This window comes from Ptychodera flava, chromosome 3, assembly GCF_041260155.1.
Source record: "Ptychodera flava strain L36383 chromosome 3, AS_Pfla_20210202, whole genome shotgun sequence".
Classification (NCBI taxonomy): domain Eukaryota; kingdom Metazoa; phylum Hemichordata; class Enteropneusta; family Ptychoderidae; genus Ptychodera; species Ptychodera flava.
The window spans coordinates 14,915,430-14,934,623 of NC_091930.1; the positions used below are offsets into that span (position 1 = coordinate 14,915,430).

General features: G+C 39.3%; 1 protein-coding gene across 1 annotated transcript; it reads right to left on the reverse strand.

The window, feature by feature from the left end:
• Positions 1–59: 59 nt before the first annotated feature.
• Positions 60–17,972, reverse strand: LOC139127711 (adhesion G protein-coupled receptor L3-like). The gene is made up of 12 exons (XM_070693608.1): positions 17,729–17,972; positions 16,595–16,840; positions 12,760–13,010; positions 11,025–11,183; positions 9,242–9,319; positions 6,346–6,457; positions 4,231–4,450; positions 3,277–3,415; positions 2,314–2,348; positions 1,004–1,127; positions 318–419; positions 60–122 (listed from the first exon to the last, which is right to left on the reverse strand). The coding sequence occupies exons 2-12, from the start codon at positions 16,800–16,802 to the stop codon at positions 60–62; spliced, it is 1,491 nt and encodes a 496-aa protein (XP_070549709.1). The 5' UTR covers positions 16,803–16,840; positions 17,729–17,972.
• Between the last annotated feature and the right edge of the window lie 1,222 nt (positions 17,973–19,194).

Sequence of the window (19,194 nt, forward strand, 5' to 3'; positions counted from 1 at the left end):
ATAAGATAACGCAGTCATAGCATCAATTTAAGTAAACGCAAATAATGGAAAAGTGATGACTAATACTTGAATATGCCACTCATGCTTTTTCTCTTTTTGCAGACAAATTGGCGCCAAATTCTCTGCAATGCAAGATCGGCAGACGATGGTTTGCAAAGTGTAAAAATATCGACACCTGGTGCAATGTCGGTTACCAAATATTGACTGGTGCAGAAGAATTACAGTAAGGGTTAGAGGTCAACTTAAACACACAATCCAAATGATTATCATAACACATTATTCTTAATTAATCTGATTGTTATTTTTTTCAATCTCACCTGAAATATGATGGATGTAAGGGTGAGTAAAATTCCAATAATGCTCAACGCAGATCCTATGTAGGTGAGAACACTTAGTATGGTAGTGTGAATGCCAAGATCCTGTAGGTGAGAATTGCATGTAGTGAGTGCATGCAGCGCTTATGTTTGCGCTAAGTTTAATCGAAGTAAGTTGATGTATTAGTTTGAGAATAGTGCAAACCAATCTCTGAAATTGTCATTGTCTCTGTCTATCATTGTCTCTGTCTGTCTCTCGGTGTAACTGTCTGTCTGTCTCGGTTTGCCTGTTTGTCTCTTTGTTAGTCCGACGTGTGTGTCTTTCTGTCTGCCTATCTGTTTCGGTGTGTCTCTGTCTGTCCGTCTGTTTGTTCTCTCTCTCTCTCTCTCTCTCTCTCTCTCTCTCTCTCTCTCTCTCTCTCTCTCTCTCTCTCTCTCTCTCTCTCTCTCTCTCTCTCTCAGTAATTTCAGCATGTCTCCCTGCCTTTTCGAAATGTACCTGGTATTTCCAATCGGTGTTAACAACACATGAACGTGCCTCTGGCGAGTCTCAATTTTGCTGCATCGAAAATTTAACTTACTGGAAATGCGAGGATGAGGCGTCATACGATACTCAACATATTATGACCGGAAAACGTCTTTGGGAATTAGGCAAATTTAACTAGCGAGTGATTTGATCATCGGCTTACTGATACATCCACGGGCATCATCAATATTGCAAAGTTTGTGAGATGCGACCAACTGCATTTCACGTAATCGGAGGTTACTTCGTCCATCCGGGAACCGCGGGAAGACCAGCTAGGCACAGCTTGGCTGCAAAAGTTTGAGTCCAAAAGTTAACTTTATAATTCGTAGGTTTTCGGTGAACAGAGAAATTTGCACAAGATAACCTATAACATATATATTGCAGTCGAACTCATGGCCATCTTCCATAGCATTGATAAGTCTTTTTAGCTAGCATTCTCTTTTAGGGAATTTAGCGAAAATGCATTTGGTAAATTAAGATGCCGTTAATGTTTCGATTGAATATTTACAAGCTATCATCCAGTCTACATTGACTGTCGTTGAACAGGGTTAGACGAGTTCGAACTAAACTTTAAGCTTTTCCCTATACTTCCTATGGCTAAGACGTCTTTACACTTCAATCACCTGCTGATTGCAATGATAATCCGAATATGCTAAACACAATATGTAGCTTGTTGGAACTCATTTACAGTACGACACGACATGACACGACATGGCAAGACAAGATATGACAAGAGCTAACATGATCTGATATGACATGACGTGACATGACTTGACGTGACGTGATGTGACATCATGATGACATGGCGCGCATGGCGTGACGTGACGTAAGCTATGATATAAGTTTTGTACACTATTGCAGTTTTGAAAAGCAAATACATGAAAGCAAATAATATTACGATGTCTCATGTGTTAAATTGCATCGGGCAGTACATGCGCACTCGGATTTCTTTACAGTGAAAGTTATTCAAATACGTTAGAAATTATTAAATATGTGAACTTTTTTCCGATGATTCTGTCATAATGGTTCACTAAAGCTGACAGAATGACTTGTTTACATAAACGATTATAATAATGATGTCTGTAAGGCCCCTCTTCATTTTTTTCTTGCTCTCGTGTTTAAACCTGAATACTAGTAATTACGGTTATCTCTTCACGCTGATAATTGTCTTTACTTCTACCCCTGAAATACAGTTGAATGATCAATTAATAGGATTCAATAAAGTCGTTCCTGTCGTCTTCAACATACATTTCAGTGCCTTTGGGATTTTTGTAGATGGTATGGTTTTGTTGTCGACTTACCCTTAGTCTGTCACAACTTACCATACTACTCTATGTTTACAAAGATTTATCAAATACGTTTACTGGCGTTGAAATTGGTAAGACGGATGTGAAAGATGTTCCTCGGTTTACGGGAAACAAATAGTTTTTGTTTAATTTCAGTTTCGCGATATTAACTTGAAAAAATACTCACCGAAAATCGATGAAGGCACAGCGCGGTTGTTCAGTCTAAAGTGAACAAAGAAATATATGATATGTACACAGCAATGAAAAACATCGCTGCCTTGACAAACAATGTATTAAATCTGTTGTACAGGTCGGGTTTGCTAGAACCTCGTTGTGACTGAGCCTGGTCTGTATACACTGTTGTCAAAACACTGCTGTATAACACTGAATGTTACAGGACGTGACATATTCTGCATGTCTACATCATTCATATCGTTAGAACTGTGTACACTTCTGTGGACACAGTCCTGTCAGACAGGGTCCATTATTTTTACGTTGTCGCACACTTGTTCGTGTGAGCACATGTATCATTTGGAAAGGCACAATTTTTGCATACATAGCTCACAATCTTGAAGTCTTGCCAACTGAAAGAACTTGGATTCAGGCCCTGTGAGATCACTGCAGATAGGCCATTGCCCATTAACTGACGATTCATATCTTGTTTACAGCACACGTGCGGTCAGAAATCACATTCAACTATCTACATATGAGACATGTTTCAGGCCCATATGCATATATATCTGAATTTCCGTCCAACTTTATTTTCAAACTTGCAACAGCACTTGTTACAGATACTAATTTTTAAAAAACCCAGTTACAGTCATGTCTTTAAATAGATTGACGTTATGTAGCTGTTAAAGAAATCGCCGACAATGTTCGATGAAAGTTGATGTCAGTCAATGGTAACGTGTATCGACCGTGTACAGATGAGATTTGCAGTAGGCCTATTCCAAATTGCAACGACGAATTTCGCTTTTGTAATCGCCAATCCCCCCCACCATCGTGACACACACTATACACAATGACCAAACAAATTGCAGGTATACGGTACAGTTTCATGCCTCCATATTTCTTCCAGGCGGCATAAAATTGCTCTGGAAACACGAAATGGGAACGACCTGGTGATCCGACTGACAAGATACATACGTACCTCTCCATATGGCGTATTCGTCACGTGCTTTGTCTTGACTGGATAATTTGTCGCGGGAGATTTCACAGACTCGAAATCCGGATACAGCGACATTGCGATGATATCACTATTGACAGATGTGTGTTGGTAGCTTTGACGACTGAAGATTGAAGGAAGAAATCGTAGGGGTTTGTGAAAAAAATTGCATTTCAGAAAATGTTATTTCGTACTTGGCTATTGTAACGGGGTTTTGTAAGATGGACATGTGATGGCGTATTTTGTGCTTTAAGATAGAACACGCCTCGGGGACGGATATGTTGACGTTAAAACTTTGACAAAACTTTTTTGTACGTTGGGACTGATTTTGAAGCTCATTAAATACATTAAATTTTCTCCCATCTATTTTTTGTGAAAATCGAAAATTTATCTCCTGACAATTAACATTGGGAAGATGGCCTATTTGAATATCAAGAGTCGGTAAAATTTGGGCAATTAATTTCTCTCCTATAACATTTTGCACGATGTGTGATCTCTATTCTTGATTTCCAAAGGGGATGATTTAAAATTTTGTCACTCAAAAATTCGAGCAAAAATTTAAGTTTTTCAATGACGAATTGCGTACTACCTTAATGAAGAATGTGTTTTAGCTTGGTTTTATATCAGGTTTAATGATAAAACTTTTGGACCTAAGGGATTTTTCATGTGAAATTTCGAAAGTACCTCAGCGCTCCATATAACTGAATCATACATGCGCCATTGACGTCTGTCGGTGGTACAAAAATCTTCCATTAGAGCGTGGCATGCACGCTGACAAGAATGTCTCAATAAATCAACAGCATAGTGATAAACCATTCATGTTACACTTTATATACAGCAGGACTCAATACCTCTGTTTGCCGTTGATTGGCCAGTCATCACGCACTCTCGCAGCCAGACGTAAATATTAGTCATTACAGGAACGAAGAGTGCACTCACCTCGACTTCGTCTCCAGTTCAAATGTCTGGTTTTCCATCAGCAGCGAGTGTAAGGTCTTATACCTCGACACGACGATTGTCACTTGCCCGATGTCTGACCCATCGATCGCCGAGGCCGAGATTTCAATGTAGGAGCCCACATCCGACGGGGCATCCGGCAAATCACCGCCATACCGGAAGCCGTCGAAACTTTCGAGTTCAAAGGTCGCAGCTTGCATCTCTGTGTGAAAAGAAGTGCGCGAAATTGTTACAGTCTGCTGAGTACAGTGGCAAACATTTTATCGAAAATACGTGCCATGAATAGGGACTCGGAGTTTTGACAAGTAACCATATAGGGCTGCTACTCAAAATGAAAAATTGAAGAGAAGCCGCAAATAGGTAATTACATTCCCTTGAAAAGAGACAATATGGCGGCACTCTGTCATACTGTCCCACACGTCAGTAGATAATAGTCCGATTCTAAGGCTTTGAAAATATTCCATACAATGCTTGCGTGCCACTTTCAGATACATTTAAAAACATTACAACAATATAGGGAGACGTTTGTAATTAATTCTTTACTCAGGAAAATTACATTTTTAAAAGAAAAGAAGCTTTTTAAGCATACATACTCTCGGAATAATAAGTTTTACAACCAATGCCGGATTTTGTCCACAGGGAAGTTGATGTACTCTGACAGAGATATTCTGCTCAATACAAACTGAGATCTTTGTATTTTGACCCGTTGAATTTTTTTCTTTAAGCGACAATAGCCGCAAATGTGTAATAAACCGATCTCGAACTTTCGTGTTTTCCCTGAGCTTTCTTTGAATAAGATTCATTAAAGACTGAAAAAGTGTATAACACTGTCATAAGTGTCGAAAGTGGCTGGTAAATTATAAAGTTTTAACATTATTTTAGATTTCCGCTATTTCTTAAATCAAATCATGTGACAGAGAAAATAAAGATTACGACATCAAATTGCCGGTCATAGTGTGTGGTGCATTCAAGACAAATCCATCATGCGTGCATGAAATAAAGCAGTTTTTGTACTTCTCCGTGGGTGCGCTATTTTACTAATGGGGCAGCCGTTTAATTTCTACGCTATTAAAACATGTAGGCATGGTCCAAATCGGCGAGTAGTGATTCTTCTATACACGTCCTTCGGTTAGCACATTTACATGAACCAACTTTGGTTTAAAAATAAAATCATGAAAATAACGCACAAAATTCCCAGCTATCCGGGCCTTAATGTGTGTTTTTATACACAAGACCCTTTCAGCGCCTTCACAATTCGAACTGTGGTTATTACAAAAATAGGTTGGGTGGCTCCATATACGTTGAAGTGAGGGTATATGGGTTACAGAGAACATCAAAGTTTGTAAAGGAACAGCCCCCACAAGTGTAGTCTAGAAACATATCCAAGAAATGGTAGCTATATATTTCGCTGCATGATCTTGTCTGCCATCATGCAGAATGTTTCAGTCATTTGGATCGAAAAGCCAAAGTCAAACGTCAACAATCTTCGAATCCAATTTTCTAATAAAAGTAATACGGATAATGTGCAGTTGTTGTCAGTGGACCGACTGGATGTTTTCATTATTATATTACCATGCCTTGTCCGTCGCATTTTAATTGGTCGAGCTGAACCACGTGACTGACCATAAATACACAGTAATGGTTTGTTTACATGCCCGTGAATTTGAATAATAACATTAACATCGTAACTTTGTAGCTAAAACGTAAAGTGTGTTTTGTACAAAAGATCGTAATCAATTATAAAACAAAATTGAGCACTTGAGGGCAAGTTTGGACACTTTTTCCCCCAAAATATCCGGATGTGCAATTTTTTTTACGGCGCGCTTGACAGAGCGTTGCGTATTGCACAAGTTCTTGGGCCCCGTTGTATTTCGCGACGGTTTTCTTTTGGTTCGTTTATAATATAATGGAAATAACATACTCCTCCCTTACAATTAACGTTTGTTTATTGGCTCGGGCGAGAGGAAAGCCAAAATATAACGGACCAGGCTTTCCTCTCGCCCTTACCATAGCTAAATGTTAATGGTCAGGGCGTCGTCCGTTATTTCTATTATAACTGTCTATGTAATTTTCGTAAATTGTCAAAACTTTACTCACCAATGTTTTGTGCGTTGAGAGCAAGCGACTCAGTCGTGTCGGATTCCTGGAGAAGATTACCAATTATTTCAGCAATGGCATCGACATTCTTGACGATTTCAAAAACTCCCATCTGGTGGGGACAGAATAATGACATCTCTTTCAGAGCGATATTGCATTTTGAGACAGTCTAGCAGCGATTACTTTTTAGCCCTCACATGATTGCAACTATGTGGGCAATGGTTAACGTCGGCCTCCGAATGCTCAAATTGAAACAAAACAGAGCAAAACAATAAGCACCGATAATGTCACATCTAACAAGTGAATACTATAGGCTTTATTTCTCATCCTTGCAAGCGTCGTTCTGGTCTACTGGGTCACGTTAGTCCTGTTCTTCACATCCGCTTGGAAGCAACACACAATTGGAGAGTGGACACTGAGTTAGGGGCAACATCAAAAGTTCAATGAAGGATAAAAAACTTAATTCTTTTAGTTTGGGGGTGGGGGGGTTTTGACCTAAAAAGTTTCTATCCTACAAATCGATTTAAGGTAAAAATTGCCAGGGGAATGAATATTTTGAAAAAATAGAGCAGAAATGCACACTTTCGTGTTGAATCCAGCGGAGGGAGTTGTTTTAACACGGTGCAGAGCTGCACCTGGCCTAGTTAGTGTAAACAATGCAGGCTGTTGGCTTCTGTTGCACCATAGACGGTAGTTTCTCTACTGTTTCTGGTTGCACTCGGAATTTATTTTTAATTATATCTTGCTACATTTCTGGTGCATGTGTAGTCCGCCTGAATGGAGCAGTGTGAACTGAGTTGTTACAACCACCAGGACAGATGAGATAGTTTTTATGCCTCTGGAAGGAGAAACCTGGACTTTATTGTTGTTGTTCTTGTTCATTCATTGATAAACTTCAAGTTTGTTGTTAGTATGTTGTATTTACATTGGATGAAACACAAAGTGTGTTCCCAATCTTAAGCCCCACTAGCTGTATCTTTTAGCATTATTTTTATGATTTTACTTTCAAACTAAAATAAGTTTGTGACAATGTAGTCATTTAGGTCTGTGTACACACTGCCGGGGCTATATATGCAATTTTGAACAAGATAAAGATTACACTGCGATTAAATGTTCGCCCAAACATTAAATCACAGCCCCATGCAGAAAAGCTAAAACCCTTGATACTATGCATATCTGCATTTAAATCTTCATATAAACTGCACAGCGTAGTCCAAACTGTAATCCACAAGGGTGAATGTTTTCAACCATGACATTGTATGTTCTGATTCCTTTTTAATTTACCAAATTTTGAAAATGCCAGGAAATCAAAATGACCGTTAATAAAATTTTAATTTACATGTCAAATGTTTCTGAAAGGAATGGTTTCCTAATGCAGTAAAAGCTCATATCTCTTCAGAGGGTAGATTTCAGAGAGGAAAGAATAGGTAGATAATTTGACGTCAACAAATTTCAAGAGTTACAGCTAGTGGGGCCTTAACGATGCATTACTTTATTTCACCCCTAAATTGACTGATCCTTAGCTTCGCTTTACATCTATTAGATAGAGCCTGGCAACAGGTTCAATATAAGTCAATTAAGTTTCTAGGGGGGTGGGGGGGTTTGGGGGGAAACTAAGGGAATTAAGTTTTTTATCCTACATTGAACTTTTGACGTCGCCCCTTACGTTTCCTAGAAAATGTTAATATTGAATATCTGTAGAATCACATGCGCACTGTATAGTTCTGTTAAGTCAATCACTGTTGTCCACTTGCTTGGCAATCAAAAATTAACGCTGTACGTAAACTTTCTTGCTTTTTGTCATTTTGAGTGAGATGATTTGTTCTAATTTTATGAACTAGAAACAAACAAAAGTAACAGAAACAAACACAGACAGACAGACAGACAGACAGTAGGTCAGTCAGACAGACAGACGGACAGACAGACAGACAGACAGACAAGAAACTTGAAGACTGAAAGAAAAAAAAACAAGCAACAATAAACACAAATAGAAATAGAAGGCGTGTCACCAAACCACCTTTTTAAGAGATTCAGGACGAGAAAAAAATCAATATTTTGGTCTCCTGTATAGTTGTATGCTCCATTATTGGACGAGCTATTGCTTTTGGCTCAGATTCCATTTAATGCTGCGTGGCTCGGCGTACATTCCAACTGACTTTTAGAAAAGCAATTTACCTTTCAGCCACTCAGACTATACTCAAGCTTAACACGTCATGAAAAACAAGCGGTATCTTTCCCTTTCAGCCGAGGTGAGCACTGTCGAGTGCACACGACAATAACGCTGGTCATTAGCGAATCGCTGATTTCTATACTTCCAAGATGAAAAAAGGGCTTCATTTCAACCAACAGTGTGTAGGTTCGTTTTCTAACTGATGTCCATCCTTCTATTTGTGTGTCTGCTTCTTAAGCTTCTCACGCTTTTATCAATACTATTAGCATCCATGAACTCTGCATTGTTTCCTGGAGTTATATGGCGTCTCATGGAAGTGTTTAAGTGAAAACCACCTGTTACAGATAGTGTCGCTCTTCCGTACGTACATGTATTTTTACTTAGTAGGCGGTAAAATGTCTGTGATCGTGGTTTACTGCAGGGTTTTTTTTTATGCCGTAATTCAATTATGAAAAAGTTGGTCACAATTTGCCCGAAAATACGAAATAAAACGGTTGACATAGCAACCGCTCCTAAACTCCCCCTGCATTTGTACCGGGAAACCCATTGCGCATGCCCGTAAAGAGGAGCTATGACGACTGTGCCGTTAATAGCAATGAAGCGCGCTGTTAGTCAACCTGCGTGTGAATCAACAGAAAATTGACCCATTCACTCGTGTTCGGTTTCACTCGAGCGACTTTATTGCAAACATGCTTAGGCTATTAAAAAAGTGCAACATAGCCGTACCTGTTTCATTTCCCGTCGCTCTTCCCAAAACCCGCTCAGAGTTGGATCGAGGAAGTGGCTGTTCGCTTCCACTAAGTCCTGCAAGAGTGAGGGAGACAGTACGTCACATGACAAAAGGTCACAGAGGCGACTCTCAAACTTAAGTAACACGGAACTTAATTCAGCAAAACGACACTTTTGACAGTGTAAAAGCCAATGCAATTGCTTATTTGATTTCCCGGCAATTAGGGAATTCAAGGCATCAATTTATTTTCACAGTTTCCTTTGATTTAACTTTAGGACTTGACATAATAGATCTAATATGAAAGTGCAGGCTGTTGCAGAGGGTTAATGAATTGCATCGATGCGCAATTCCAGGATTTTATAAAATTAGTCGATGTATAATCTTGGAGGGACATCAAGGTGTCCGTCAGCAAAACAAGAAATGCACAGCTCTAGCCAACTTAAATGATACCACAATAAAATATTTGTCTGAAATATACCTAGATTAGCATTGTTGAATCCATTTATGTTACACACTATTAAAACGAATTTATTTTCTTACTCATCAAAAATGGATTGACAATGATTGACGTCGTCGTCATTTATACGTAATTCGCAAAATTGCTTTACTTTCACAAATTTGGTAAATATTTGAATGAATGTCGTCAGCTATTATTACAGCAACATTGAAGACTTGTCCTGAGGTAATCGGATCAAAAAGGTGTCCAAATAAACAGTTGGAAATAGTAAAGTTTTACGATTATTAATCCAGTAACATCGAAGTCGTTTTGATTTGAACTTTGTGACCACGCAGGGTTGTTACTCATTATTCAAGTGCTCACGTACACTCCCTTCAGGCACTTTCCAACAATTACGCCGGTACGCCCAATTTACTCAAAGGTTCTCGGGGAAATTACAAAAGTCAGTACACTCGAGAAGATACGCTACACAGATGTCTCACTCGTTCACGAACGTCACACTGCGCCGAAAAAGTGTGGCATAGTCCCACTTGAATGAGTTACCGAGATTTTCGAACGTTCTGTTATTCTGCATGTGCTTATTATGACTTTCTCGAAACAAATCATCTTATCACGTGTTCACGCAGTGTTCTGTAATTGGATGCTGGTCGTTACGTCTTCACGAAGAGCTAGTGTCATTTAATTGTGTACATGGGTCGTGGATAATAAAACGCCTTGCGGAAGAGGTCGACTGTTTTATCTTAGCGCCGTATGCACTATACCACTTACAATGGCAAATGACAGTTTCACAAGAATAATGGACACGAGTGACATACTAACAATAGTGATTTTTTAGTTAATTAATTAATCAACTAATCATTTAAATACATATATATAGGCCTATATATATGTATATATATAATATATATATATATATATATATATATATATATATATATATGATATGTTATTTGTTCAAAAACGTGTCTGCTTCAGCGAATCCAAAATATCACCTTAGGACTTCATTCTTCAAAACTTTGTCAGGTGGAAGAGGTTGGTGGGTATGATAAATGAAGTTACCCAAACAGTTCCAAAATGAGCCCCAACAAGTTGTAGACCTACAATAGCCTGAGATTCAGGACATCTATCTCCGATGTGAATTGTACCTTGAGGCAGTGTTTAGGAGATATCTATCTTAAGTGCAAACGTCATGTTTGCAAGATTATTTCAATGCAATAACTCTGAATTAAAAATAACTTTGCTCGGACGTTGATTGGATGTGCCATTGTGCAAATAAAAGAGGAGGTTTCTCTGTTTTGTTTTACACAAATTATTGAACTCACCTCACAAACGGCGATCGTCTGTTCGGCATCAAGTATGTCTGTTCGCAAGTCTTCTCCCATTAATATGTCGCGGAGGTCGTCCAACATACTCTCCAGCAAATCGTGTTCAATAGGTGCGTCACTTCCGATCATCGATACTCTGCTTAACAGATTGGACACCTAGGGAGAATTCAGAGAATCCCATTTTAAATTCCAAATTCACAAAAATTCAACTCGGATTGAGGTAGTATGTATCTCAAAAGTGAAAGACTTAAAGTGTTGCTCAAACTTAAACCTTCAACCATTCTCTCGTCAAATCGATATCCGAAATTCAGAAATTCAAAATGGCCGCCAACCCTGTGTTAACTCTATGGAGAAAAATAAAATTTTCGATTTTCAAAAAACTAAGTTACACCAAGATTTCTGATTTTGAAACCCTCACAAGTGGATCAGACAGGAATTGTAACATTTCCAGAGTCCAAATATCTGTCCCGAAGCGCATTCTACCTGAAATGAATTTTTCTACACACCTCATTTAAAGAGAATTATCTCGATATTTTCTGCGGTTTTGGTAAGCGACTTCAAACAATATGAATCTAAAGTAACGTGTTTACCTAAAACAATTTAAACATTCATTGATAGTTACTTATATGAAGCGTTTCATGAATTTGAAAAATTATACAATATTTAGGACTCAGAACACGCAGAAATCTGCAATTACTCTGTAATCACGATTATACCGCTGTTTTAGCTTTGACAGGGGTCTCGTGAATACGCTATAATACTGAGGCGAATTGTATGTATTCAAGCACCTGACCTCAAATTACATAGATAGAAATTAGAGACTTTGATTCTGGAGACTTCAAAATGATTTTGTAAGCATGCATTTTTTCGACCAATATCAATAGGACTCATAAAGGCAATTATCATCATTACTATTTATAACGCACCGCAGTTGATTGAATCCACGTATTTTTCAAAATATTTGTCACTTAAACTCACATCTTTCAGCGCGATTTCCCTTTTATGATGTTAAAGTAGACTGCCCCCTAGAGATATATTCGGACTCTGTATTTTCCACAATTCTTTTCTGATTTACCACTAGCTTGTCGGGACTCATTTTAAAGCTTTTGGAGTAAGAAAATATTACTATCTTATTTTTTTTCGATAATCAAACACGCTATTTTTATCCATAGAAATAACACAGGGATGGGTCTGTTTGAATTTTGAAATTACTGCAACTGTTAGGTAATTTGTGTCTCCAAGTACCAAACTTTGTACGGAGACCTCTGATCTTTATTTTTGGTAAATCTTGGGTAATTTCTTTATCTGGTACAAAACATTGTGCGGTGATCCCCTCCCCAAATTATTATTCTTGATTTTGAAAGAGAATTATTGATATATTCCTTGAGGAAAGTTTGAGCAAAAGTTTAAGTCTTTCACTTCGAACTACACAGGGGATGAAAGACTAAAATATGAAGAAAAAATCATTCATATTCAAACGCAGAGTAGGACGTAAACACCTTTACTGATGAAATGTCATTTTCCTTATTTTTTTCATCTGGTCAGTGAGGCAGAAATATCCAAGGGTAAATTAAAACACGAAAAGTAATTTCTTGTATGAGCTATTTTTGAATAGGTAGTCACGTGATTCATCATGAAGCGTGTTTATTGATGATTATTGGTCCAGGGTCATTAATATGTCTTCATAGCACACAGCGTTCTCTTTAACGACCTGTCCACTGAAAACACTCACCCTATCGACTAAATCACCGCTGGGGACCGCAGTTGTTGTGTCCGTTCCATCGGTTTCGGTTATCCCTTCGGTGTGGATCACCCGCTGATCGGTCTGTCGGATGGTCCTCGGTTCGGTCACGGAATCTGTTCGGATTGGCCGATAAAATTGCTCATGTTCGTCTGTCGCTGTCGGGCCACCCGGAGTTGGGTCTCGGATCCTCGACGGTTGGAGCAGAGAAGAGGCGTCAGTTGTTGTCGCCGGATACGATTCTGTAATCAAAGAACTGATTTTTGATGAAAAATTCATTGCGACAGTGGTGATGCATTGGTCAAGTTGTCAATTAGGAACACAAGCTGGTGTGTATTGTTAGCAAACTGTGTACAATCAACAAGTTATACAAACTTATAAATTTCACAAATCACGTTTAAGTGTGATCGCGCATCAAGTTAAAGCGAGCAAAGAACGCTACTCAGTCAAAGGTCGCGTTCGTGTTCCGATCGTCCCCTCAGGGTATGCTCACAAATTAGTCCCATCATTACATATAAATTATTGCAAAATGCCGTTTAGAGGGATGGGACATGTTACAATTTTACTCAATATACAGAAAGTGACGTCACCTTATATTGCAACACTTATATGTGACCTTCAGCTTGTCCCAGACTCCTCATCGGAATCCGCCATGAATACCTCAAAGCATATCCTACACAAGTTGAGAAACACACTCATACGCACACACAACTAGTACCGTGGCATAAACACTGCAGTCGATATAGAGTGTATGTCAGCCCTGCTCTAAAGGGTGTTTTCGTGACGACTGGCCGCCTCTGCTGGGGTTGAAGTCACTAATTTTTACAGCGTCTCTCCCTGCTATCTGAACGGCAAGCTGGTACAATTTCTATCAGTACCGTCTAGGTGTAAATCCCCTTTCTCGATGGGTTCAGGGGCTCTTTTGTCTAATTTTGTTGTGGAATTTTGGTGTCATTGTCATGAGTCTTTTGTTGCAAGTCCAAAAACTCGATGGTTCGTCTACCTGCGCAGTCAGTTTTTATATACTCAGTGATTATGTTCAAAAGAACAGACACTCTTTGTTTTTTTTATTTACTCGCTTTCAATAAAATGCTTTGTTTGCCGTACTGGTAGGTTTTGTTGCTGGTAGGTTTTCAGAGAAAATTAAGAAAACAAACACAGTGTTAACACTATAACAAACAAAAATATTATTTTTCCTAAATAAACCAAATAAAATGAGCTTATGTTAATATACTTGAGGTTTTTTTGTCTGTGTTTGTATTTTCCAAGGCTGGCTGGTAGGTTTTCAAAAATCCAAGGACGGCAAACAACGAATTTTCTTTAAATGGCCTAATCAGATATCATTAACATTAAAATATGCATTTCTATTGTATAAAAACACAACCAATCAAAGTAAACAGAGTGCGCAGAAATGCATTCCCCTTATTTGAGCAAGGTTTGTTTTCTTGTAAGCTCAGCGTTATTACAGTTGTTCTAAGGAGACGAATAGTAAACAACGTCACTCAACCTCATCGGGTTTCTACCGGTATAAATTAAACATACAGTATAGATTTCACCATGGCAATCCTGTATTTTGGCAACTTTTGGAAATTCCTGTGAGACACTTCTCTGTGAATTACAGTTGTTGTCACTGTATCACACCCGTATTGAACACAGTGCGGCGAATTCCGCGAAGCGTTAATGCTGCTCGTTTCCCGCCCTTTCAATCTCGTATATATTCCCATGTACACGTCTGATCTCGCTGAGTCACAAATGAAGCGAAAGCTGTTGAGAACGTGTTTGGCACTTTACAATCGATCATTATTTGTCCCCATCTTACGGCAAACTAATAGTGCTCTTGTGAAATAGAATGAGTTCTCCCCCAGACACGAACCCCGTCTCTGTCGGCGGAAGCTTTCATTTACCAGACTGCACGCTGTTGCCAATTTCCCGCGCTTTGTTCACCAGTGGACCATGTAATGCGTATGTTAGTTCAAGCCTTTGGTATTGCTGCCAAATACTTTTATAATGCCAAAAGGAAACCGACCGAAAAATGTAATTTGAACAAATTATGGAAGTATTTTGAACTCGAGGTGGATGTTTCCATGGATGTACACCTTTCAAGTAGTTCGCGCCTCGAAAATAAAAGACAAACGTTTGCTCAGACGGTTCGTCTCTTTCAAATATCAAGAATGAAAATCAGGGGTCACTATGCAAATTTTGGTACTAGAGAAACAAACTAGCCAATTTTTACCGATATTTGGAATTCAAAATGACTGACACCCCGTGTTATCTCTATGCAGTAAAATAAAAATCCCGACTTTCACGAAACCGAGCCTGCGAAAACTTGATTCTCTTCCAACGCTTCAAAATGAGCCCTTGGCCAAGATCAAAGTTTGAAAATCTGAATATCTGTCCCCAATGCACAGTCTGCGTTAACTCCGTTGAGATATTATGTTTACTTCAGTTTATCGCGGACTTACAGCCACACCAGCACAACGAGTACAAAAAATCTCTTCGAAAAGCTTGAAAAGCAAATCTGTAGAAAGTAACATTGGTGAAGGTTTCAGCTCTTGACCTTGTATCGTTTGCTTAAAAAGACAGGGATTCGAATTACAGGAAAATTGGAAAACTATTTTCCAGAAAAATGGAGTGTTCTCTCTGCCCTAAGACTACATATTAACTTTGAAGGGAAAAAGATTGACAAATCTGTGAATGCATACATTTATTCCTACTTACGGTTATTAATAATACCGTGTTTAGTCGGTACTTTAGTAAAGGCCCCCTCTACATGCATGGTCCTTTCCCGACAAGGATACATTCTTGCAACCCCTCCCGCCACCCCTCCCCCCCTTTTCAAAGAATCGGCATTGGGAATGCAAATACTCCTTACTGACTGACGATCTTGTTAAATAAAATGAAGTGTGAAAAAAACTGTGAAGAGTTTTTTCCAAAATTTGTAGCCGTGGCAAGTGAAAGTCACTGTCGGGCACTGAGTACGCCGATTGGGGTTGCCAGACTATATCGCCTTTTAAGTTGCTATGATACATGGAGATGGTTTTGGTGGTGAATACTTGCAATCAGTTGATGGGTCATCCTGGGTGAGGGAAGTCCGAGCAAGCGTTAAGAAGATGATATCTGATCCGATAAAATAGCCTACACCCTAAGTGACACAGCACTGACTTATTCACAAAGTAACTTAACATGCATTGGTGTCAATATTTCAATATAGGGGTTGCATCCACGGGACGTGCGCTGCTTAACAAAAAACATTAAAAATACGCTGAATCGAAAAACTATTCTCCAAATTATGATGAACGCGTCTTTCAGGCTGCGTAAATATTACTCGACTTGCAAATTACCATCTTTCCCCTTGTTTGGAATTTTCAGAAAATATCTGCTGGACACAGTTCGAGAACAGCCAGTAATTGGCGATGGCTTCCGATTTCAAGAGAACTCAAGTCTGTTTCTCAGAACCGCAATATTTTCACCTCGGTATAACGTAGCGAAGTAGCATGTCGCCATGGAAACCCATACTCCAAAAACGTCTTTGAAATAGAGTGGAGAAAAAGTTGGTCTTTAGGAGTGGACCGATCAATCTTTGGAAGGGGTGGTCAGGATGGCGATAGGAATGTTTGGTGTCCAAAACTCGGAGAGTGGGTTTTAGGATGCATCATAAAACCATCCTTCCAAACCTTCTACAATTTTCGGCCGATCTTCGGACGAATTTTTGTCGAACACAGAGGCATTTTTAGCAACATTTCTGCATATTTCTCTCAGCATTCCTCCGGGTTTTTGACACCCCTCCCCGCTTATCGAGATATAATAGTGGAGGCTGAATACTCACCTTTGACTGAAACCATGAAAACGCAGTGCGCCTTGTTACCGGACCCATCTATGGCTGTTATGTTTATCAAATGATTGCCCACGGGAAACCAATCACCTGATTGGTTAGATTCTACTACGGTAACGTTTTTGGAATTATCAGTCGCTGAAACGTCTTCCCACTCAACCCGCAGTTCGCCATATGCGTCCCCACTACTGTAGCAAGTCATGTTGACAGGGCAGTTTGATATCACCGGTGGCTCAATATCTGTAAAGGGAAAAATAGACACATTATCAGTTGTTTCTGAGGGGGGTGGCATCTCGAAGGATAAACTGAAGATGCTAAACATTATGGATCTTGGACTACTGTTGACAAAACATCCATCCCTTGACTAGTAACGCAAAGAGGCTGGAATTATAATAAACGGTGTGTATGCTCTGTCCACTTCGATAAAATGCGAAAGCGAAAAAGGAATTCTTTATTTTAACCTGCCTTCACCTCTTAAATTTTAATGGTGTTCAAACTGAAGAGACTATCAATTATTTTGAATGGATTTGGTTTCAAGCACAGAAAACAAAAGCTTTGTTATCAAGCAATTGTTCTTTATACGCGTCTTTGTATTTCTAATTCTGTATATCTGTCTATCCCCATCTTGTCTGTCATAGTCTGTGTGCAATTCTCTATCTCTCTGTCTCTGTCTACGGTGATTGTACCCTAGTCTCTGTCTGTTTGCATCAGCTTTTGCCGTTTTCTGTCTGTATGGCGAGAACGCCCCTCTTTTTGAGTTCTTAACGATATCGTCCCCAATTTAACCGTCACATCGAGGTCAAAGTCAGGGTATTTTTTTTAACATGTCTAAAAGCTACCTCCTGATCGTACATTCCTGGACATATTATCTGTACTCTGTGGTACAGAGAAAAAAGAAGTCGCGAGCGAGGGGAAATATTTGAGCAATGTTTTTGTGAATACCAGTCAGCCAAATACTGCAAATAAACAAACACTACATATACGTCACTGCAAGTCATCTATATTGGCCAATACCTCTTGCGCAATCAGCAGTCGCAATTTAACCTCGATTTGGTGACATTTTTGTCAAGTACATTACGATTTTATTCTGCAAAGATGACGAAGATATATTGGCATTGATGGGCTCACCTTCGATGACAACGTTGAAGACGCACGTACCCAACTGGACGTTTTGTCCATCTTCGGCGGTGTAAGTGACCTCCCGTGACCCCTATCTCAAATTGACCTTGGTGGTCTGGGTAGGAGGCTGAGATGACCACGACATCAATGCTATTTGATGTTGGAGCTTCCCAAGACACCGTAGCATAGTTCTGACCAGGCAGCGTGGTATTTTTTATTTCACCGGGACATCCCGTGATATACTTGCTACTACCATATACACCTAAAGGAGAAGACGCTGTTTTGAATATCCAAATTAGATTTTGCGAAGCAAGGAAAAATGTCCGCAACAAAGTGGCAATATTATGAGGTTATTACGAAAATAACGCAAAGGATGCACGAGGACATTTGGCGCGACGCGAAGCGGAGGGCGATGCGCGGCGCCAATGTCCGAGTGCATCCTATGCGGTATTTTCGTAATAACCTTATAATTATACATCTTACATTCCTGACTGGGGCATCAAAATGTCAGAGTAGTGACCGTTTTCGTGCAATGTCAACAATTTTTCTTCCGATTTTATCGCGCCAGTGTGGAACGCTCTCTCGGACGCGCTTCTGCAAGTTTTGAAGTGTGTGCATATTACATGCCTCGTATATCGAACGTCGCGCGCTCCATAGGATTCAATGGTAACTCGCCGATGACGTCGCGGGCCGCATAGTCATCACTGGACTGAAAGTGAACCGGAACTATTTTCAACTTGAAAATTTTTCGACATAAAAGTCTTGAAATTGCATGTTTTGCACAGAAAATCCGGTTTTTGGAAAATTTCGCATAAAAATATTGATAAACCGCATAACAGTAGTTTAAATATATCAATGCGCCATTCGATGATGAAAATCGTTCTATTTTTAACCGTTTTTCGTCTAAAATGAAAATAAAGCATTTGACTATAATTTGCCAATAAACGTAAATATTTTTGGTGCAACTGAGTAAGAGAGGAATGTAATAAAAATATTATAGCCCAAACAAGGGACTATGTACCCTCGGGGCAGGAGACCATTTGCCCTCCTTACGTCTGGCAAATGGTCACCTACCCTCGGGCACATAGTCCCATGTTTGGGCTATTATATATACTACACATTTACGTACAGAGCGCGCGAGAGACTTGTTCTGGCACAAGTCCAATGGGGTGCCTTGAAACCGTATGTGTTACGGAACGGGCGTTCCGTACGGCTTTTTTAGCGCACGCAAAATTATATTGTTCTCGATGGTAGATGTATAATAATTATTTATATACACTTTATCAACATCTTTATTGAACGGCCGATTTACTCATTACACTGAGGTTCATCCGCATGAGTATATAGATTTGCTCACGCATTCACCACAGTAAATGAGCACACACATCCATCCACCCATCAGTCTATCCATCTGTACATTCACTTACATGTATGTAACATACATACATATATACGTACATACATACATACATACA